At 36.8% G+C, this 24,728-nt stretch overlaps 1 protein-coding gene across 9 annotated transcripts in view; it reads right to left on the reverse strand.

The window, feature by feature from the left end:
• The window catches only part of LOC131160396 (protein WHAT'S THIS FACTOR 1 homolog, chloroplastic), a 31,150-nt gene extending 10,111 nt beyond the window's left edge, over positions 1-21,039 (reverse strand). Inside the window, exons 1-5 of one of the 9 annotated variants that reach the window (XR_009138022.1) lie at positions 20,733-21,011; positions 19,059-20,371; positions 14,143-14,492; positions 13,824-14,052; positions 10,410-12,908 (exon numbers count right to left, since the gene is read on the reverse strand). Coding sequence is in view for 5 of the 9 variants with exons in the window: in XM_058116047.1 (XP_057972030.1) it covers positions 19,074-20,324 (1,251 nt within the window). In the remaining 4 variants the exon portion in view is untranslated. Of the gene's footprint in view, positions 1-8,472; positions 8,996-10,286; positions 12,909-13,351; positions 13,684-13,823; positions 14,053-14,142; positions 14,493-19,058 lie in introns of those variants that run through there. The other 8 variants (XR_009138021.1, XM_058116049.1, XR_009138020.1 and 5 more) reach the window with 8 other exon arrangements.
• Between the last annotated feature and the right edge of the window lie 3,689 nt (positions 21,040-24,728).

Genomic DNA, 24,728 nt, shown 5'->3' on the forward strand with positions numbered 1-24,728 from the left:
CTCCCTAAGGCAAAACGCTAGGTTTGATAAACCCTTTATTCAATAAATCCTACAGCTGATCCTTTAATTCTCCTAATTTCGCTGGAGCCATTCGTTAAGGAGCTTTAGAGATCAGTGTTGTCCCAGGAAGTAGATCAATAGAGAAATCTAACTCGCGATCGGGAGGCAACCCAGGTAGATCTTCTAGAAAAACATCAGGAAACTCCTTAACCACTGATGTATTGCTCAGCTTCAATTCATTGTCTGACATCTCCTTTACAAAGGCCATAAACCCCTGACAATCATCTAGGAGTAATCTTCTTGCCTGCATGGCTAACACTAATTATGGCGGGAAACTCATCTGCGATCCTATAAATCTGAATTCTTGCTTCCCCGGTGGTCTGAAAATCACCTCTTTCATATAACAGTCAATATTAGCATAGTTAGCTATCAGCCAATCCATACCCAGTATTACATCAAATCCATGCATATTAAGCACAATAAGGTCAGCTGGTAGTACTTTTTCCTCAATTTTTATCGGATAATCCTTGGGCACCCTATGACATTGCACCACTGACCCTATCGAAGCAGCAACCGACAACTTTACATCTAATAACTGGGTCTCGTTTCCAGACAATATAACATAAGCCACAGACATGAATGAGTGAGTGGCACCTGAGTCAAATAAAATAATTACTTTATATGATAAAACATTAAAGGTACCTGTCACGACGTCGCTTGCGGCCTCAGCATCTCCAAGCATCAAAGTGTAGACCCTCGCCGGAGTTACATTCCTTTGCTGGCCTCTACGAGGTGCCTGATAGCCTCTTGGGTAAGGTTTGGGAGCAGGGGCGGTACCAGGTGGTGTAAGGCAATCTCGCGTCAGATATCCCTACCTACCGCAGTGATAAAAATGGCTCTCCCCACTCGACACTCTCTCAAGTGTCTCTTTCCACAGGTCTGACAAATAGGGAAACTATGCACCACCTGAAACACATGACCTCCAGTCTCCTGCCTCTGTCCTCTACCATAGTTTCCTCTCCTCCACTGACCCTGCGTAGATCCCTGCTAGAAGCCTGAAGGCGTAGATCTCTTCTTCTGTCCCTGCTCCTCTCCATCCATGCGCTCACTAGCCTCAACCAATGCTGCTCTGTCAACCAACTCAACAAAATCTTGTATCTTCAACACTACTACCTGCTTATATATTCAATACTTCAATCCTCTTTCAAACTGTCTCACCTTTTTTATTTCATCAGGAATAACATACGGAGCGAAGAGGGACAATTCTGTGAACCTCACCGCATATTACTGGACTGATTGCTATACCTACTTTAGATTTAGGAACTCTTCCACATTGGCCTTTCTAATAGTGGCTGAAAAATATTATCGAAAAATAATTCTTTAAATCAGTCTCATGTCATAGCTATTAGTATCGTCATTTGCTGCTCCAAGAGTTTCACAGTAGTCCACCACCTCCCAGCCTCCCCTGTCAATTTATAGGTGGCGAAGAGGACCCTCTGCTTCTTCGTACACTACAACACTGCCAACACTTTTTCAATCTCCTGCATCCAATTTTCAGCGACTGCAGGATCAGCACCTCCTGAAAATGCTAGAGGATTCATCTTGGTGAATTTCTCTATCGTGCACCCATGACCTACAAACGGGCCTTCCTACTCTATGGAGCTCCTAGCGATCTTAGCCATAACCTGTTGAGCTACACTACGTAATGCTGCATCTAAATCAGTCCCGCCTACACTCGAGGGCCTTCATCACTACGGCTCACATGGGCACTACTTCCTCCAGGGTCCATCCTGAAAAGATAATAAACATGGTTCAGGGACCCTATTCTTATAATTTACGCATCTACCCAAAATCCCCTATTTTGACATCTTTTTCTTAATTCAAGATTCAATCCTATACTTTAGAAACACAACCTGACAATAGTATACTATGGCTTTCCTGAAATCGTCATCCTAGGAAAAACACAGAAACCACCATAGACGTCTTATCTTTAAACTGCAGAACAAAACCTCAAATCATTTCCTATACTCTGATATTGTTTTTGCTGCATTATAAACTCTACAATACCTAATAACTTAGGCTCTGATACCAAACTATAACGACCTGTCTATTTTACCGTATTTTTTTTTTCTATAACATTTCATATAATAATCTTGTTATCCTGTTCAGTTGATAAAACATAATCAACTTGGACCCATGGGTACTAGGGATATACCTGAAACACAACTCTGATTACCTAAATAGCAGAAAACATAAGTCATCCAACCAACACAATACTAGAGTTTTACTAAAACTGTTATATACATATACACATCCTAAAAAGACCAAAAAAAAAAAAAAGAAAAGCTCTAAGATCAAAACCCAAAAATCCATCAGACCCTAGCATAACGACTTACCCTCCTAACAGGGTAGGATAGTCAACCTTTAACGCTGCGGAGCTCTATCCGCTCTTCTATTTGGGGCTTTTAAAATGTTTATATATCTGGGGTGAAACACCTCTCAGTAAGGAAAATAAACTAACATCAGTGTGTAGCAACATGAGTATTTTCATGTTATAAATATAACAGTACATAAATCATATTTGGCAAAACTGTCTATATCATAACTAAATAAAACATAATTTATCATAACATGGTATAACATACTAAGTTTCTATACATGAAATCATCTTATATAACTGTACATGAAATAACACTATGGATGGATAGTTGGCTAGTGTCATGTCTTACCCCCATATGACTAGGTTGTGCGGCCCGAAGGCCGGACCTGACAATGGCTGGCCAGCCACGCTAAATCAACATAAGTCTGTAAGTACGATGGGTCTGCCCCTCCTGATCCGAACTACCAAAGGGACGCATGCACTACCATAAAACCACATCGACTGTCGTTCTTGCACAGTCCCTTACGACGTGTGGTAGCACTAACATATACATGATTGTGAACATTTAGCTATGGTGTCGTGCTTCGTGAAAGCCTAAACCAAGTCATCTGTGTTCTAATAACATATAGTAAATTCCAAATAATTTTACATAGTTGTTTCATAATAATATCTGTCATGATAATATTTTCATAAATTTTTACATAACATATCATGTAAATCACGGCCCTTATGCCGACATATTATATTTTGTAAATCACGGCCCTTACGCCAGTATAATATAACATGTAAAACTACGGCCCTTATGCCGACATAGCATATCATGTAAAACCATGGCCCTTACGCCGGCATAACATATTATGTAAAATCACGGCCTTTATGCCAACGTATTATATCATGTAAAATCACGGCCCTTACGCCGGCATATATTTTAACATACATAGTTTGAAATCTTTGTACTGTTTCAATAGTATACTTTAAACATATTTTCTGTACTGTTTTCATGATTTTCTTTAAAACTAAGAAAACATGCTTATTCTAGGAAAATCACAATATTCTGATATAATATAATTTCATGAAAATTTATACTTATGCCACACAAATTTGAATAATGCTTTTAAGCATAAAACCTGATCTGAAATCATATTTCCTAATAAATATCATTAAATCTATTTTCCTATTCAACTGCAGTATTCCCAAACACTGTGCTAATACATACATAATTTCTAAAAATAAATGTTGTAATATGGTAAATAATTTCATGACTAATTTAGTTTATCACATTACCTGACTTATCGAAAAGCCCACAAATTACTCCAAAATTACTTTTTTGGTGTTCCCAGCTTAACACCCTGAAATTTACATTTCTCCCAACAAAACTTCAGTATAAACTCATCTAATACCTTTCCTCAACTCAGAAATACCAAATACCTTAATAAATATTAAAATAACTTACCCAAATTTTGGGATAGTGCCCAAATTGGCCTAACCAACAAATCACTCCAGCAAATTTGTAAAGAATCTTTCTAGGAGTAACGTGACGATTTCGGATCGTCAAATCGGAGAAGAATCGGCCCGAAAATCTAGAGAGAAGGCAGAGAAACCGTGTAGAGAGAGAGGAATTTGAGAAAATGATTTTGTTTCCGCTGAATTCGGTTTGGGGTCATATATAGTGTTGTCCACATGGCCTCATCGACGAGTCCAAGCGATAGCCTCGTCGACGAACACCTTCTTCTCGTCGATGAGTTTCAGGCTCTAAAAAAAGTTCTCTTAGTAATTTCTTGTCTACAAGGCACGAGTTCCCGTCGACAAGCCGAAGCGCCCTACTCGGCGACGAGCACTTCTTCACTCGTCAACGAGACCCTGCTGAAATCCCTTTTGAAAAATCAATTTCTCTTCTTTCTTTTATTATTTAATTACTATAATTCTTCGGGTCTCTACAGTATACGCATGCTTCTAGTTCTTTCAATCAACGTTCGATTCATCCGCTTGGCTACGCCGTTGTGCTGAGGCATACCTGGCATAGTTCTTTCCATCTGGATACCATGCTCATAACATAATTTCTTGAACCCGGTGTTTTCATACTCACCACCATTGTCTATTCTTAGCTTCTTGATTCTCAAACTAGTTTCGTTTTCAACCATAGCTTTCCACACCCTGAAAGCATCAAAGACTTCCGATTTATACTTCAGAAAGTAAACCCATACCTTCTGAGAATGATCATCAATGAACATGACGAAGTAATTCCTTCTGCCTATGGATGAGACCGGTGTCGGTCCCCATATACATCTGAGTGGACTAGTTCTAGTCTCTCCTTCTTTAGGGCACGGGTGTTTGTCTGAAAACTGACCCTCTTCTGTTTCCCGAATATGCAATCTTCGCACATGTCAATCTTGACCGACCATAGACCACTCAATTTTCCCTTTAAGTGCATCACCCTGAGTCATTTCTCACTTATGTGACCGAGTCGTTGGTGCTAGATGTTGCTGTCGTCATTTCATGCAGCAACTAAAATAGACATGGAGACATTGGAGCTTAGATAAAGTGTTCCGTTTTTCTTACCTCGTGCAATTGTTAATACACCCTTTGAAACCTTCCATTCATCGCCAATGAATGTCGTCGTGTATCCCTCAACTGCCAGTTGACCAACTGAGATCAAGTTCTTTCTCAGGTCTGGAATATATCTGACATCCTTTAGCTTCCATATTGACCCGTTTATCTTGATCTTCACAACTCCCTTGCCGGCTATGTCGCAAGAATGATCATTGCCAACGTACACCTTACCGAAATTACCTAGTGTGTACTCCAGGCAATCTCTGCTGCAAGTGGCATGAAATGAGGCTCCGGAATCTAAGACCCAAGACTCCTGTTTGCTCTCTAGAGAGCATATCAATGCATCCTTTTCTCTTGAGGAAGAGAAGAGATTTGCTTCTGTCTTCGCCTCAAATTCCTTTCTCGGACTTTTGCACTTGTTTCTAAAATGCTCGGCCTTTCCATAGTTCCAGCATTCAACGTTCTTTGTGCCCTGGGAACCTCTGGGATTTCTGAATCAAGACCGCTTGGTCCTAGATCTGTCGCGATTGTTTGATCGTCCATACCCACTTCCTTTTCCTTGGCTTTCCACGTTCAAGTTTGAACTTGAAGTAGAGGTATTATTCGACTGCATTCTGATTTCTTCCGTCAAAATCATGTTGATGACCTCATCGTACTTCAACTTGGATTTTCCTGTGAAGCTACTGATTGCAGTAACAATACCTTTCCAACTCTCAGGCAGCTGATTAAGAATCAGTAGGGCACGGATCTCACTGTCAAATGTAATTCCAACACAGGCGAGTTGATCCGACAGCTCGTTGAAATTATTTAGGTGTAAGCTAAAACTTTCACCTGCAGACATATTCATGGTAAACAACCTTTTTATTAGATGTACCTTATTCACGGTTGATGGCTGCTCGTACATATTGGATAGCGCATCCAAAAGGAACTTGGTGGTTGTCAAGTGCTTGATATTGAAGGCAACGGACTTTACCAATGTCATTTTGATAGCTCTGAGAGCTTTTTGGTCAAGCAACTCCCACTCGCTCTCCTTCATAGATTCTAGCTTCTCCTTCAATAGTAAGTGTAACTCCTTACCAAAAAAGTAGTCCTCAAGCTGCATTTTCTAGAAACCGAAGTTCGTGTCGTCAACCATCTCGATCTATGAGCTCTTTTCGTTTGACACCTCGATTCACCAAACTAGAGACGGAATTAACTCAAATGAACAGCACGGTTGGATCCGGAACAGCTGAAAACCTTAGAAATGGTTCAAGTCGTTCGAAAAACGAACCTGAAATGGCTCCAAAAAGCCCGGTCAAAGTTTTGGTCAAACTAGGTCAAAACTCAATCAACTTTAACGGAATATTCCTTTATGACTGAATATTCTGACGGCATTAGTAACGTCGTTAACTGACGTTGTCTGCTAACGTGGCATGATAGGGACCACTGCTGAGCTAACATGGCACTGTGGGGCCCACCAGGTGGTGTGTCACTGTGGGGCCCAACTGCTGACGTGGCATGGGTCGAATGACGGTGGCATGGGTCGAATGACGTGCGACTGACGTGGACCGCTGACGAGGCGGCTTGCTAGCGCTGATGTGGTACTGAGGTGTCCGATGATGTGGCACTGATGTGGACCGTCTTCAACCTTCCGCTGCTTCGCCAGCCAATCGCTGGTGCATGGGAGCGCGTGAGGCCACCTGTCAGCGCGTGAGGGCGCGCGGAGCACATGGGAACGTCGCCTAGCCGTCGGTGGCACGTGTAAGCACGTGCGGACTCGTCTGAGCTCTGGTTACCGTTGTTGGCTTTGTCTTGACAAAAGGAACGCAATGGTAGCCTCACAACTAAGTTTTGAGCTACTTGACAGAGGCTCCAATCTAGAAATTTTGCTTCAATCTGGCAATTTTGCTCAAACCTCGCTCTAATACCAATTGTTGGAGTAGATCTAGGAGCAACAGTCACATACAGGCAAAAAATAAAGAAACAAGAATGGAACACCAGATTTATGTGGTTTGGTCCAACCTGACCTACGTCCACGAAGCACACACCAATTACTATAACTGGGAGAATAATACAAGGAGGAGGAGGCTACTGCCTTCAACTCAACTCTCTCTCTCTCTCTCTCTCTCTCTCTCACAACACACATAGCACACAACACACAACTCTTTGCTCTGCACACACAGCTCTACCCACAAATACAACACAACACGCATCACATTTATATAGCCTGAGATGGGGGGTAGAATTCAAAGGTTGGTGGCTTAATGTCAGCCATTGTAGGCAACGTTGGTGGAGGGTTGCTAGTCTCCATTTATTACAGGTCTTCATTTCAACGTAAGCTGCGAGAGGTTGTGCTGCCATCTCCACATATTGTGCGCAGCTCAACAAATCATCTTCAAACCAATCCTACCTTCCACATCGTGACCCTATTGGAATCCATCTATTAGTCTTAAATGATCCTTATTAGCCCCAATCACACACTCATTCACACCTTGACTTTGTGCACAAGAGAGCACCAACTTGACCCAAAAGCTTAAGCGATTGGGTCTTATACTTAACTATTTATATAAGCACTCGCCTTTCACTCTATTTTTCCGATATGGGATAAACTCACAATTAAAATTCTTAACAACCATGTTTAACATCTCACTATTACAATATTATGCAAAGAGTTTTCCATTTTAACTTTCCCTTTAATACCAAATAAAAATTACATTTTCTCTAAAATTCTTTTGTTTTTCCCTCTTCATTTCCTCAACAGCCAAACAAAATTCCAATTTTGGTTCTCTTTGCTTTTTCTTTTCCTTTCCCTTTTCTCTTTCCTTTTCTTCTTCCTTTTCCTCTTCAATTTATGTGATCCAAACATAGGCATAGGGATTTCTTCCCGACAAATACCGGAATCATATATCTGCTTTTCCCTCTAAATACAAAGTCAAAAGCACCTTTTGATTCTCTGGAATTGTATTAGGCAATAAAAAAACAAAAATCACTTCCAGCGCTTTCTTAAACAACCATGCGTTCGTCTCCATCAAATACACGAAAATCAATCTTAGGAAAATGAATCATCAAAACCCATATCGTATAATTCCTGCATACTCATTTCTATTCTTTTGTGGTTCATTGGACCTTGGAGTAGTTAATGGAGTTCCTATATTCACCTGCACTGTACTTCCTTCACTGCCAATACCTTTATTAATATTATTATCTACAGATAAAGCTATAAATTATAATTTTAAAAAAAAATCTCATGACAACCTTCCATTTAGTCACCATCATTATTTCATTCCTCTACGAAATTCTTGGAACTGACTGTACCAAGTTTGATTCAATCATCTGCAGATTAAAATCACTTTCTTTTTTTTTTTCTGCAACATCTGGAACCTGCTACTCCAAGGTTTTAATCCTTGTATTTTTCAGCCATTTTTGAATTCAGAGTACACCTCAGGTTTGTCACAGTTCTAATACCAAATTGTAAGTTCCAGTTCCAGCTTCTCAGAGCATTTCAGCAGACTTAAGGAAAAAGAATTGAAAGAAAAAAAGAAGTCACAAGAGAGACGGTGAAGTTAAGAAAATAGAAGAGAGAGAATAATTAGAGTTCAGCATCTTATTCATACAATTTTCCTGCTTTGAACTGCCCTGCCTAATGATCTAAAAATTTTATTGATTAACAAAACTAAGATGATCCCAATACTCCAACTGACTATTAAACAGAGTTAACATTCTCTACTTTCTATTTTACTGGAACAGCGAGTACAATTGAACCATGTAATTCTGTTTATGTCACACTGGCTCATGTAAATAGGGGATATGCCACTATACAGGAAAAAGCAGCTAAGAAATTGCAATTTGAGATGCTCATGCATCTTACAGAATGACAAGAAGTCGAACTCATCATAACTGAAGGTGTGGGTGTAGAAATGACTGCAACTGTCATCATTTGGCATAACTCAAAGATTACTTGCTGCTATCCAAAAATAAAACCCTTTAAAATATTCTGCAATAGCTATCCCAAGCATGTCCAGCAGCTGATTATTTGATGGAAAACTTGTTTTTGTGGATGCAGTCATACTGGCTGGAAGATGTTGCCTATCAAATGTGAATTGTGAAACACACCAGCATTACCGTATTGTAAAAGAAAGCTTCTTTTTAACTTGAATATTCCCATTTCTAAACATTCTTTATTGACACTCAGACCACAAAATTGAACTCAAATTATATAAAGATCACTGAAAAGATCAAACAACCTCATTAATGAACCAATGACCTGCTCCCAGCTGCAATGATCACTGTAGCAAGATAATTACAGAAAGTAATGCATATAAATATTCAATTCGCAAGATAATGAGGCTTCCAGTCTCCTACGTCCCTGCAGGGGTTCTGAGACAGCAGTTGTTTGTGATTCTAGGTGTGTGTGTGTGTGAGAGAGAGAGAGAGAGAAAGAGGATGAATGAATGATTAAAAATTCTTAAAGAGGATGCACTTGATTGCAGATTAAAATTATAATCCAAAGCTTGAAGCAGAGCAGACAAAACTATACTTAAAAGGAAACACAAAATGCAAAATCCCTGATAATTTAACTTCTGGAGAATTAACTTGGAACACTGACGCAACAAACAACCTTTCTGGACATAAAAGTGGTATAATAATCCCTCATTGTTTTGCATTTTGGACCAAAGGGAGCTACCCACGAACAAAAACCATTTTGTTTAGGAACATAAATTTCAGATCTTGAATTTGAATATGAGTAGATTTGAACAAATTTCAATACAATTATATACTATATCTTATTCAAATCCAACACAAATCCAAATCCAATACCTCTCCAAACATAGGATCAGTGTCCAAAATGTACAAGCCTTGTCCAAAATGTACAAGCAATCAAACCAACTATGAAACTAAGCCATGTGTCTTTCAAAGACAGCAGACATTTCCTTCGTCTGCTTCTCTCCCTCCATGTAAACCAAAAAAAAAAAAATGAGAGGGATCATGGACAGAGCTTTTATTCCTGTAAGCACCTGTACACATACGACTCCATGTTCTGATTTCCTTTTCCCAAGTTTCAGTGGTGGCAAGGCAATAGCCAAATCCCAGCCATTCGATTTCCGTCTTGCATAATTTCCATCAAAATCTCAACAAATCATTCAAAATTTATCGAAATCTTGAAATTTTAGCGAAATTTGTTGAATTTGAACTATGTAATGAAATTTCCTCGGAATTCAAATGAGGGATTTAGGAGTAAAATGAAATTTATTTTTATCGAAACAAATGATTATTACAAGTGCTTTTGAAATTATATGAAAAAATAAACTCACAACAACATTTTATTTAACCACTCATTTCTAAATTATCATTATTTATTTAATAAATAATATTTAAATGATTTATGAATTTCATTGTATTAACCGATTCACAAAATATGTTTAATGTACATTATCTTACAAATATGTTTGAAGCACATATTATATTACAACTTCTCCACCTTATACACAGCATAGATGTATTTACTTGTAATATAGTAGTCCTAAAAGTTACATTATTATGTCTATTAATCATTTCAAAAACTTCATAAAACAATTCCATGTTCTACTACTGGTTTCCATTATTTTTTCAAATCAAAATCAAAATTGACATCGAAATCAAAATTTCCATCAAAATTTCCGTACTTTTGGAGCTTCAAAATTTGAGTCGAAATCGAAATTTAAGACCTTGTCCAAAAGAAGTGAGTACTGCCTATATTATTGGATCTGTCCTACTCCTTACTTAACAAGTTAACCCTAAAATAGTCATTCTTGACCACCTTTCACTTGGGATCATCTTTGTTGCCCTTTCAAATAACAGTACAGTACAAGCAGCCCAAGAAATCAGCAAAGGTCACTAATCCCAACCTAAAGCATTACTTTCGAAGAGAATACACCACAACATAACACTTCCTGGTGATGCAAAACATGAACTCACTGAAGCTCTTTTAGGACCCATTCATTATGATCAAGTGTCATATTTAGCTACCATTACTTTCCTCTAAAGACTCTCTTTCAATCATGAATCTCCCAATCCACTTACTGAACAGAGTTTCACTAAAAAAGAAACGTGATTTAAGCCCCAAACCACCCAACTAAATAGGTTGTTTGGTACTTCTATCTTCCACATAGTCTTCCATGAGAAGGAAGTCTTGTGTGTATAATTGGAACTGAAAAACAAGTTAACCCTCAAATAGTCATTCTTCACCACCTTCCACTTGGGATCATCTTTGTCATCTTGTCAAACAACAGTACAGTACAACCAGTCCAAGTGATCAACAAGAGCTTCCAATTCCTGGTTCTGAGCATTTCTTTTGAGGGGCATATCCAGAACAAAACCCTTTTCAAGGATGCTAAACACAAACTCACTGAAGCTTCTTTAGAGACCAGAGCATTATGATTACTGTAATATTTAGCTACCATTCTGTCCACACTTTCCTCCAAAGATGATTGCTTTCAATCATGAATCTCCAAAGCTACTTACCAAGGAGCACTCCATTGAAAAAGATAAGTGATTTATTACCCAAAACACCCAACAGTATGGGTTGTTCTATTTCGCTTTCCAAGTAGCCTTCCTAGAGAAGCTAGAACTGCCTGTGTTATTGGATCTGTCCCATTTCTTGTAGAACAAGTTAACCCTCAAATAGTCATTCTTCCCCACCTTCCACTTGGGATCATCTTTGTCATCCTGTCAAACAACAGTACAGTACAACCAGTCCAAGAAATCAACAAGAGCTTCCAATTCCTGGTCCTGAGCATTTCTTTCGAGGGGCATATCCACAACAAAACCCTTTTCAAGGATGCTAAACATAAACTCGCTGAAGCTTCTTTAGAGACCAGAGCATTATGATTACTGTAATATTTAGCTACCAAACTGTCCACACCTTCCTCCAAAGATGATTGCTTTCAATCATGAATCTCCAAAGCTACCTACCAAGGAGCACTCCATTGAAAAAGATAAGTGATTTATACCCCAAAACACCCAACAGTATGGGTTGTTCTATTTCGCTTTCCAAGTAGCCTTCCTAGAGAAGCTAGAACTGCCCCATTTCTTCTAGAACAAGTTAACCCAGAAATAGTTACTCTTGGCCACCTTCCACTTGGGATCATCTTTGTTATCCCATCGGATAACAGTACAATATAAGCAGTCGAAGAAACCAGCAAAGGCCTCAAATTCCCAGCCTTTGAGCACTTCTTTCAAAGGGGATATCCACAACACACTTCCTTCCCCCCCCCCCCCGGGCTAAGCGAAGGGAGGAAGGGGGCAACCAGCACAACAAACCCCCGGGCATTACCTTACCTCTTCTTGATGATGCAAAATATGAACTCATCAAAGCTTCTTTAGAGAAACCCCATTATGATCAGTTTCATATTTAGCTACAATTATCTTTCTCCAAAGATATTTGCTTTCAATCATGAATCTTCAAAGCCACTTATCGAGAAATGCTTTGTTTGAAAAAGGTAAGTGATTCGAACCCCAAATCACGCATCTGAATAGGTTGTTTAGTACCTTTGTTTTCCAAATAACTTCCATAAGAAGCAAGTATTGCCTGTATTATTGGATCAGTCACATTCCTTATGGAACAAATTAACCCAGAAAGTCATTCTTGGCCACCGGCCTTAGGACAATCTTTGTCATCCTGGTACAGTACAAGCAGTTGAAGAAATCAGCAAAGGCCTCTAGTTCCAGTCTTGAGCATTTCTTTTAGAGGGGTATCCCAAACCACACCACTTTCAGATGATGCAAAACAAGAACACACGAAAGCTTCTTTAGAGACCCACCCATTATGATCAGTGTCATATTTAGCCACAAAATGGAAACAGCTTTTAAGGCCAGTCAAGAGCCCTGCTTCCATAGCTTCCAGGAGCATAATACTGAGAACAACCATTGCCAATATGAGAGAAGTGTGGATAGGAGATCTCCTCATGACAAGCCTCTGAAAGAATGGGAAAAACCTCAGGGACAGGGGTGCTGGTCATAGCTGTCAATCATATCAAGTCATGATTTATTTTGTGTATCATGTATGGTAAGATACAATAAGACTTCTAAATTTTAATTTTATAAAAAAAAAGAAAAAGAAGCTAAGTGTATGAGAACACAATTATATGACAATAATGACGTTAAAATTAGCGTATAGCAACCTTTCATATAAGAGCCAATGAGTTGCCTCAACACATACATGCCAACTAAATGTTATGATAGTCTTCCCTCCTCGCTATATATGTATCTAGAAAGCTAATAAGAACAGGAGTTATGTGTATACTTGCATAAGCAATGAGCAACATGTTTACTACTTCTAGAGTTCTAATAAACTTCAAAATATATGAGCATATAATCCCTCTAAAGTCCATACACACTATAATAGTGCTATAGCTGTATTTTAAGAAAAAAAGGGGGAAAAAAATACATTCACGTCACCAAATCTCTATCAATCATCAAAATCATCATCTCCAAGATCAAAATCATCATCTCCAATCATCAACATGTTTACTACTTCTAGAGTTCTAATAAACTTCAAAATATATGAGCATATAATCCCTCTAAAGTCCATACACACTATAATAGTGCTGTAGCTGTATTTTAAGAAAAAAAGGGGGAAAAAAATACATTCACGTCACCAAATCTCTATCAATCATCAAAATCATCATCTCCAAGATCAAAATCATCATCTCCAATCATCAAAATCTCTTTCTTCAATTGCATCTTCTTCAAAAATCATCTTCTTCCCTTTCATTAGTCCACACTAGTCTCTTGATCTAATAAAAAGCCACCAAATCGTATAACAAAGTTACTTAACAGTAGATTACTAATTAAGTAGTGAATGGCTAAATATTTTAGTAGTATTAGGCAACTATCAAATAGACTACAAATATAAAAGACTGGAAGATCAGTTTACCTCATCTTCATCATCTACTTCATTCATCTCCTTGTTGAGAATCCTAGACTGTAAATATAAAAGATTAGAAGATCTGTTTATGTCATCTTCATCATCTACTTCATTCATCTCATTATTGAGAACCTTACTCTTCCTCTTCGTCTACAACATCAACAATTTCTTCAGTTGCATCTTCTTCAACAACCATCTTCTTCCCTTTCATTAGTCCACTCCACGCCAGTCTTTTGATCTAATAAAAAGCCACCAAAACATAATTATAAAGATACTAACTGTAAATTACTAATTAAGTAGTGAATGACAGCTACAAAATAGACTATACCTATAAAAGACTAGAAGAGCAGCTTACTTCTCTCTTTATCCTACTAGCCTCTCCTTCATCAACCTCAAAGCATTCTTGGACGTCTATCCAAGAAGTGTCCCATGAAAGGCATGCATCTCTGGACCAAAATATAAAGTCTTGTTTTTTCAATTTCTCTGGCCCCTTAAATTGTCTACTCTCCAAGTTGATATTACACTTAGGAAAACAAGAGCACTGACACTTTTTTTATCCAAATGGTGCCTCTGCTTGGAGTGTACATGTTCAAAAAAATTTTTCCAATTTATCTCACATGACATCACAAGTATGGCTTGCCGTTGAAGTTCTGTGCATTCACTCCCATAGCTCGTCCACTATTCTCCCATACCCAAATTGACAATCACAATAAGTTATAATACAAATGATTGTATAGAGTTAATAAAGGAATATGAAAATGAGAACGTGAGTAGGACTAGGACCAATTGTTTACGTAATTGTTTTTACTTCTAATCTCTGGATGGTGGACATAATTTGAAGTAGACCTTCTGCTTTATGAAACTTATCTATGTGTGCATCAATGTTGCACAATGTAAAAGTATTGTGACACATCATTTAAATGGTAGCACATTCGCCAATCTTCACTTTATTACTAGGATTACAGCAGGTATCATAGTGAAGCGTACAACAAAGAGAAAGTTACAGTCACATTCCTATGATTGCATCAGTTGACAAGTAATAAGATACTAAGGGGGCGTTTCTGGAAAAATTAAGCATTAAGTGCTTAATGCTGAAATAAACACTGAATTTCATGTACCAATATAGAACTTGATTGAACCCCCTTAACACTAAGAAGCAAAACTTGTTTGGCAACTCTTAATCTTTTGAATGTCCAATCTTTTTAAGAAAAATAAAAAATATTAAAAAAAAAAAAAAAAACAAATGCAAGAAAATTTCATCTCCCTCAAATTTTCTAATTATCAAATCAATTTAAAATTTTTTTCTCTCTCTACTAAATCTGAGCATCAATACGCATTTATCCATAAAATTATTAAAAAATAAAAAAGGTTCTTGTGTTTGAACCAAATCTGTTGCAACAATTCATATTTATCAAATACAAAAAAAAAAAAAATGATTTCTTGTATTTGCACAAAATTTGGTGCATCAATTATCTCCCAAAATTACATCTTATCAAATCAATTAAAAAATTTTCATTTTCTTGTCATGGGAGGGGTAAAGGCGAGCAGTGGTGAAGCAGGATCAGGATGATTGCCATCATGTATCCTACTATTCCAAATCAGAAGAGAAATTGAAGACCTTGCAGTCCTTGAATCCCTTTTTTTCTTTGATGATCAGTTCTTCTCCTCCATACATGAACATAATACAGGCGGAGACAATGGGCAGCTGCGGCGGGCTCATTTGTTCCAGATCTGGTGATGGTTATGCGAGGCTGTGGTGGAGAAAATGGGTGATCAGCGGCTGTGGTTGTCATGGGGGGCAGTGAGCGAAGCAGTGGTGGTTGATGGTGGTGGCGTGAGCCATGGTGGTGGTGAGAGTATGGATCTGGTGGAGAGGATTGATGAGGTTAGCCAATAGGGTTGAATGAGGCAATCTTGATGGTTTGAGGAGAATGCCTTTGAATGTCTTTCAACAATAAAATAAGTGCTGACTGAACCAGAGGGATTAAGTGGACATTCAGATGTCCAACCAACATAACTAGTATAAAACAATAACAACAAAACCAAGTCTTAAGTCCCACTAGGTGGGGTCGGCTATATGAATATTTTTCCGCCAATTTATACAATCATGGACCACTTCTTTCGACAAATTCAAGACTATTAAATCATTACTATCTCATTCAAAGTTATTTTAAGTCTAACCCTACCCCTTCTACTGCCCCCCATAGTAACTAACTCACTCTTCCTCACTGGCACACAATGTGGCCTATTTTGCAAGTACCCAAACTATCTGAGTCGTCCCTCCCTTATCTTCTATAGGAGTTACACCTAACTTACCGCGAATATGTTCATTCCTTAATTTATCTTTCAGAGTTATACCACTCATCCATCTAAGCATTCTCGTCTCGGCAAATTTTTCTTTTTGGATATTCTATTTCTTTGTCGCCCAACATTCGGATCCATATAGCATAGCTGGTCTTATGACTGTCTTATAAAACTCCCCTTTTAATTTTAAGGGTATTCTACAATCACAAAGTACACTTGAAGCACTTCTCCATTTTACTCAACCTACTTTAACTCTATGCATTACATTATCTTCAATTTCTCCTTCAGCTTGCATAATAGATCCAAGGTGAACTGGCTCCATTTAGATCCCATTAAGTGCAAACAAACACCCCTTAAGAATCTAGGAACTTACTTGGGATTAAGATAATAGGCCCCAACATGAAGGTGCAAATTGCAAAGGTTGTCAATAATTTCAAAACTCAAGAATATCTTTGATTGAAATCCTATACAGTTTGCTCCTTAGCCCCATCGTTGCTTCATAAATGTAGCCCAATTGTCACCTTTGCATCTCCATCCAGCACAATGTGACTGTTTCTTAAAACTTAAGAATCATATATGGCAATCTCTTCCACCTCAAAAGCATCACTCTTCAAGTATTGACACCTACATCACTCGTTTAGGAACAAGCATAGCCCTTTCCAGTTTTCTTCTCCAAGATGCACCTCAAAGTTAGATAGGCCATGGCAAGTTCCAGCCAAGAATTGGCTCAACTGGTTCCTAGATTTGCCAAGGCCTGTCCTATATTACAGTACATCTTGGAGCAAAAGAATTAGCTAGGGCCTACACTTGTTTCAAAAGAGTGCTTTAGAAGTCCATACTAAAAGAAGATGATGCCTTCAGAAAGTGGCCCATTCTCAGCACAACCATGATCTAATTTGACAAGGTAATTTTTATAATCTGAGGCCCAGAATTACACCTAGAAAAAGTAAACAAACCCAAAGGTCCAACAATCTTTCTGGCAGTGTTAACTACACAGCAAAGCGGGGGCAAATAACTTTCCTTGAGTAGAGTTGTCTTCAAATCAAGTGGAAAAGTCCTGTTCTCCGATGAAGGGTATAGAGGAAGCTTTCAGTCAGGATAACAGTGGGGGAAAATCAAAGCCAAAGGTCTCAAACAGAGGGTTATAAAGATAAGGTAGTGACTGTTGGTGTTAGAGGTCTCCTTGGTGGCAGGAAGCATCTCTGTTCATGGTTGTTCCTCATCCGATTTGAGAAGAGTATAATAGATTTGATAGTAAACATAAGGGTTCTTCTCGTTCAATCCAGAAGAAAGTAAAGCTGGTGTTGGGATTGTGGCACAGAGGGCTTTACCTTCTAAGGATGATTGGATTCAGGATATTAATAGTGGTCAGGAGGTTTCTGCTATTTCTGGAAAATAAACTTCAGAGAATGAGTTGAACAAGGTGGATGGTTGTCAAGGGGTGACTTTCGATATGTGCAAAGTTTTTGAAGAACAATGCCTCAATCTAGAGATGTGTAATATGAAAGACTTAAAAGGGAGCTCATGATAGAAGTTGTAGGGAGCCTGGTATATATGAGGAATGGTTTGGTGGAAGGGCTGGTGAAAGAGGTTCCACAATAACAAGAAATAATGAAGTGGTGAGTTAGATGAGGCAAGTAATGATGATGGTACGATTAGTTGTGCTGTTTGTTTATTATTGGATGCATTTTGCAAGCAATATGGATGCAACTTGGACTGCTCCAACTCTATGGATTGTGACTCTTTTGTGTCAGGGACTCCTATAAAAGGTTTGGAAGGAACTCTTATTTTTGAGGATGAAAGTAAAGAAGCAGTAAATGTTCAGGTTGAGAAGATGACAGGTTTTATAGCAGATGTTCTTGTGTTTCTTCAGAATAGCTGAATAGGAGGTTACTGAATAGGATTGAGACACGCACTTTTGGACAGGATGTATTTTTCGTTTTCTGCCATTGAAGGACAAGTCAGGCTGGACTTCGGTATGAGCAAACTGGAAAAAAAATCAATCCACGCTAGCAATTTAAATTGCTCAATTAATTATGATGGGAAGAGCTTGAAAAGGGGCTTTTGATTGATCAAAGTTTTTTCCTTATTCCTTTTTTTGTCTATTTATTATTATTTTTAAGTCTTGAGGACTTTTGTCCTCTTTTAGTTTGTAATTCTTACCTCCTTTCTCAGAAATTTCAATTCTTATAAATAAATAATGAAAAATGTAGGATACAATATAACAGCAATATGCTAATAAAAATATATATATTTTAATATAGTAAATCTAATATATTCTTAGTTAAAAGTTTATTATAGATTAATTTCAAGAATATTCCTTCATATGAATAAGCTAAAAGTTCTATATAATTTTTTTTGTGCTTCTATTTAAACATTTGGTCTAAATTTACATTTAAAAAGGGTCTTCTATGTTTGACATGTGCTTGATTTTTATTTAAAGGATCCACTTAAAGTTGGATGAAATTTGAAAGTCGAAAAATTTTATTTTTGAGGCACTTGTTTAAAAGAAGCAGATCAGTATCACATCCAATACAGATTTGTCCTGGAGATATGGCTACCTCTGGAAGTATCTGTGATCCACATATGACAGTCTTGGAAATGTCAAACAAATTTTGCGAATCTCCACGTGTCTGACATGCAACAGGACACCAATTTTCCACTGCGTACTTCAAATCCCAAGTGGTAGACAATTTCAATGCAGTTGAAGCATATCGTGTCACCAAATTAATTTAATTTATCTTCCACTTATTTATGGTCCAATGTGCACATATAAACTTACTCTTACAACAATCAAACTAGCGATTGAAGAAATTTTCCCAAGTGGAATTAAGAAAATACATGAACAAACTTGGGGTTAGCAATAGTTTATGATAGTATCTATAAATAAATTAGAGCAAATACATGCTGAAGGTGAACCATAGGATGAACAAAACATACCTCTGTTTTATCTTCTTATGGTAAAATTTCATCAAATAGAACTTTAAAAAACCGTTTTCTTTCTTCTGGATCATGCAAACCCCCTAGCTTGCCTCTCTGATCATTCTGCTCAGATATTTCTGAGCTTCTGTCTGTCCTTTTTTCTGATCTTGAAAAAATACCTTTCTTTTTCTTCTTATCTAAGTTCATTAGATAGCGTCTTTGATTATATTCATGTAGCCCCTCCTGCATTAGTTCCCCAAATTTCTCCTTCACAATAACAAGTGGATCCTTATCAATCAGTTCTGGCCCATTATACCCTCCTCTAAGAAGGACCGTGTAAATCTGGTACTTATTTGAGACATAGAATATGCCAGGATGCTTGAGCAGCAGAATATTCAATTTCTCAGGTAAACAGAATTCTCTCTTAAAATGGCCTAGCTTCATAATTGACAATTTCTTCCACAAGGTCAGAGATAGCAACTCGTGCACCAAACCAACAGTCTTCTTCTCCATTTCCTTTGAGCCTTCCACCAAATCTCTAGTATCTGAATACGGTGAAATATAAGGAGTTACATTGAACTCATGGAACCTCTCCCACGATTTCACCCAACTTAACGGCAATGAACACGAAAAGTGTGGCTCTGCACCCAGTTTGCGAGCTGAGGCTTCAATTGTAGAAACTGCTAAATCAGCATTCCAGGATGCCAGCTCTATCTCCATTGAACTTCGTCTCCCACTGAAATTCACAATTCGAAACATTTCTGGGTACTTGGGTATGATTCTAATCAGATAATCATCTGGAAACCCAAAGTTCCGCTTCAACTCATTGAGTTTCATGACATTAAGTCTCCTATTAAAGCTCATCATCAGCAACTTTGCTAATCGTTCCACAAATACTGGTTCCTGGGCATCTTTCACAGAATCTTCCTCCTCAACCAGAGACATCATCCTTTTTGTCAGTCGGCAGTAGTTCTCCTCATTCTGGAGAAAGATTTCAAAGCAACAGGGGTATTTTTTGAGCCAGTTGAGAGCTGAACCTTGAAGATCTAGGTTTTTAAATTTTTTCTGTATAAATTTAAGTGGTGCAACTTGCTCAGGGCATCCAAGAATTATGTTTTTAATCTGATTATTGACTATCCAACGACGGTTTCTAGCAAGAGCTGACTCAAGATCTGGCTCCTTCTTCATTGACCACAGTGAGAAGCCTCGAAGAAAAGGAAAAATAGGAGAGTGGACTTTAGGGTTCCAGTACTTCAATTTTTGAAAAAATATGTTGAGCGCCATCCCGTTCTATTCAGTTATTCTCCACCATATTTGCTGTCATAAGAGGGCTGAAGACCCAACAGAAAGAACAAGAAAAATAAGAGCCAAATTGCATAGAAAAGTTCCTTTGCCAAGCTCAAACCAAATCGACAAAAAATGATTCCAGTGTAGAAGACAGATGGGTGCACCGATTTTCCGAAGGAACCTAAGAGCAAATCTGCTGTTCTTTTCAAATGCAATTGAAATAATCTATTTGCTCCGGCAAAACTTCTCATAAAGCCCAGTTCAACTTTAGAGATCTAGTACTCAATTAATCTATCGAATCTTACGGCAAAATGCAATAAATTGAGTCAAGTATAACAGCAAAATACCAAACATGACATAGTTCCAACATCCCTAAATCTTCAGAAGTGCAAATTCTGATCATACCTCTGCAAACTTTATTAAATTCTGGTCTTTTCACGAAATCCATAGCCGTATCGTGCACAGCAGTCCCTACTGTGCGGTTCTTCCCGCTCTTCTTCTTCTTCTTCTTCGCTCTTGTCGCGTAGAACTTGGCTATTGTTTCTTCATCACGAATCAATGTGATTCTTTATTTCCATTTTTCTGTTCTGTTTTTCGCTGAACAAACCGCAAATCTCAGCCTGGTTCTAAAAGTTTTGAGAATTCCCAACTGTCGCAGTGAATGGATGTCCGCAGCTGCTACACTTCAGCTTCGCGTCAAGGAACAAGCCACTCACGAGGAGTTTTTTTGCCATTTTATCCCTTTTTTTTTTAATATATTAAATAATATCTTTTCTAGGAAAATATTTTTCGAAATAATTCTTAATCTTTTTTTTTAATATATTAAATAATATCTTTTCTAGGAAAATATTTTTCGAAATAATTCTTAATCTCGTAACTTGAAGTAGCTAGATTTGTATCATTTTTACAAAAAAAAATATATTATTTAATATATTTTTTAAAGAATTATAAATCAAGAAATAAATTATTCTGCGTAATAAATTTTTCTGTGTAATAAATCGAAAAATAAATTCTTTTAATATATTTTTTTTAAAAATGATAAATCGGGAAATAAATTCTTATGCGTAATAAATCGATTTATCATTATTATAATAATAAATGATAAATTTATTTCCTGATTTATTATTTTTTAAAAAAATATATTAAAATAATTTATTGCATAATAAATTAAAATTTTGAACTTTATTTAAATTACCAATTTTAATTGTACTTGAAATTAATATATATATATATATATATATATTGACACAACAACAAAAATTACTTTAATATTTATTCAATATAAGATTTTTTATCAATATCAATATCAATTAAGAAAAATACTTATTATTAACATTACAAAGCTACGAGCAGTAATTTTAATATTTATTCAATACCAAATTTTTTTGTGATAAACTGCTTTTTCACTGTACAAAAATGAATATAAAAAAAATAAAAATGATATCATAATTTAAATTCTAATTATTGAAATTAATTAGACGGTTTGACGTCACTTGAGATGTTCCAAAAGACCCATACATATTAAAATTATGAGTAATAAAAAATAATAAAAAATAAAAAAAATTAGGGGATATTTTAATTCAATTAAATTATCAATTTTTGGGATTTAAAAAAAAAAATTAAAGAACCAAAGCAATACATACAAGGTAAGAATTACAGATAATTATATGGATATTTTAGAAAATTTTAAAATAGTATAATATATATATATATAATAATAGTTTTATAAATGATTTTGTATTTTAAAATTTGAATAAATCTTCATAACTTTTTATTATTACTTCTTAAAATAATAAATATAAAAAGGGGAGAGACGCAAGTGTTTTCTTAAAATAAAATTTATTTTGGATCATCATAAATACTGCCTTACCCATGGTCAATGCCTAGTTTCGAATAATTATTATATATATAAATTTTCCAATCGCAGGACGGGTATAGAAAGTTTTCCAAAACATTCCCAATTTATAAATGCTAATTACTCAAAACTAATAATAAATGCTAAATTTATTATGTAGAAAAATTTATTTCCTGATTTATTATTTTTAAAATATATATATTAAAAAAATTTATTTCCCGATTTATCGTTTTTTTAAAAAAATATATGTTAAATAATTTTTTTTTTTTGGAATGACACGTGGCAAATCTCACTACTCCAAGTAGTGAGATTACATCAGGGTTATTACGAGAAATATTTTCCCAAAAAAGATATTATTTAATATATTTATAAAAAAAAGGATAAAATCGGAAAAAACTCCATTCACTAGTTTTTTCAAATTTAATTTTATTATTTAATAAAATATAAAATAATACTTTTTTTTTTTTTATCAAATGGGTAAATGTATTGATGGTATATATACAACTACTCTAGGTATACCTAGGTCAACCAGATAAAAGTGAGATAAACTGAATATGCATCCAAAACAATACATCAAAACCTGAGCATACCCGGGAGCCAAAATGACCAATCAAGAGATAATGTGCCCAAAATATTACAAGAGCATCAACATGCTCAACAGTATCAAACTAAGTACATATCAAATTTATCAAAAATCGCCCTATAGATATGTCTTTGGATTACTTCAATTAATTCCATAGGGGGCAATACATAGTTTTCAAATCTTTTCTTATTCCTAAAATGCCAAATAAAGTATACCGTGGTAGCTAATACAATCCTTCTTCCAGCTGAAAGAAACCCTTTACCTTTCTCTTTTTTGTGTAACCATTTCACGGCAGCCTTAATCGTACTCATTGCTCTTTTAATTCCCAACCACTTCCTTATACTTCCCCAAACCTCAGCCGAGAATTTACACCTGAAGAAGAGGTGGTCTTGGGTCTCTACATCCTCCATACAGAATGCGCATCTTTGATCTATCCCATCTACTGGTAGTATATCGCAAGTTGGAAGCTTACCTTTCCAACCCAGCCATAGGCAAAATGCATGTTTCGGTATATTCCCATTATACCATATTCCTTTCATCGAGGTCATTTTTTGAGACTTTCCCCTCCAAAATTCATAGTACATGTGAGAGCTGCATTTCATTTCATTCATCACTACTTTGGCTGCATCCACACCCCCAGAATTCTACAACAACTGATTTTTAATTTCAATCAAGCTCTTAAACAAGGGAGAATCATCTTTTTTTGCTGCAGCATCCCAAATTTCAGAATTTTTTAAATAGATCTGATGGATCCATAGACCAGCAATTCTGTCAATCAATGGCTTGTAGTGAGCAGCATTCAGCTTAGATGATAGCAGAGGAACACCAAGGTATCTGAAGGGGAATTCACCCTGCTTGATTCCCGTTTGATTCATTATAATTTCTAAATCACACTCCTTCATTCTAGCATGATAAAGGCGGGACTTCGGATTGTTGGCTGACATACCAGTACACGGGAAGAATTCATTCATGCATTCCAATAAGTGACCCACAGATACAGCAACACCCCGAGAGAAAAGCATAAGATCATCAGCAAAAACCAGATGGGAGATCTTGAGCTCTTCACACTTGGGATGGAATCTGAATTTAGATCTACCTTCAAGAGATTTGAGGAGTCTTAACAGGTACTCCATACAGATTACAAATAATAAAGGAGACAATGGATCACCTTGTCTCAGTCCCTTCTTCCCCTTAAAAAATCCATTCATCCTCCCATTCAATGAGACAAAGAAGGACGTAGTTGACACACATTCCATTATCCATGAGATCATTTTAGCAGGGAAGTTTAGATTTACCAGCATATCTTCCAGAAAACCCCATGATACCGAATCATACGCTTTTTTCAAATCAATTTTTAGAAGACATCTTGGAGATATTCTCTTCCTTTTATATCCTCTTATTAATTCCTGCACCAGGTAGATGTTTTCCACCATGCTTCTTCCTTGAACAAATGCCGCTTGGGCTGGGCTTATCAGATCTTCTAAGCATGGTTTGATTTTGCTTGCTATCAATTTTGCAATAACTTTATACACTACATTACATCATGATATTGGACGATAATCATTGACTGAACAAGCATGAGAAGTCTTCGAAATTAAGGCTATACATGTATGATTTATTTGCTTCAGTAATCTGCCATTCTGGAAGAATTCCTTCACAGCATGACAGAAATCATAACCAATAATGTTCCACGCCTTTTTGTAAAAACCTGCAGAGAACCCATCAGGCCCTGGAGCTTTATCATCCCCTATGCTGAACAAAGCCATTCTGATATCCTCATCTGAAATAGGTTGCATCATTTCATTCCTTCTCAAGTCATTCAAGAAAGGACCCCTTTTTACTGCCTGAACATTTATCTTGGAGCAACACTCCTCAGTGCCAAGTAATTGAGAGTAGTAATTCACAAATTCAGCAGCCACATGATCACATGACTTAGTTAGTTCCCCATTTTGTTTCATTACAG

This window comes from Malania oleifera, chromosome 7 (assembly GCF_029873635.1).
Source record: "Malania oleifera isolate guangnan ecotype guangnan chromosome 7, ASM2987363v1, whole genome shotgun sequence".
In the NCBI taxonomy this organism is placed as follows: domain Eukaryota; kingdom Viridiplantae; phylum Streptophyta; class Magnoliopsida; order Santalales; family Ximeniaceae; genus Malania; species Malania oleifera.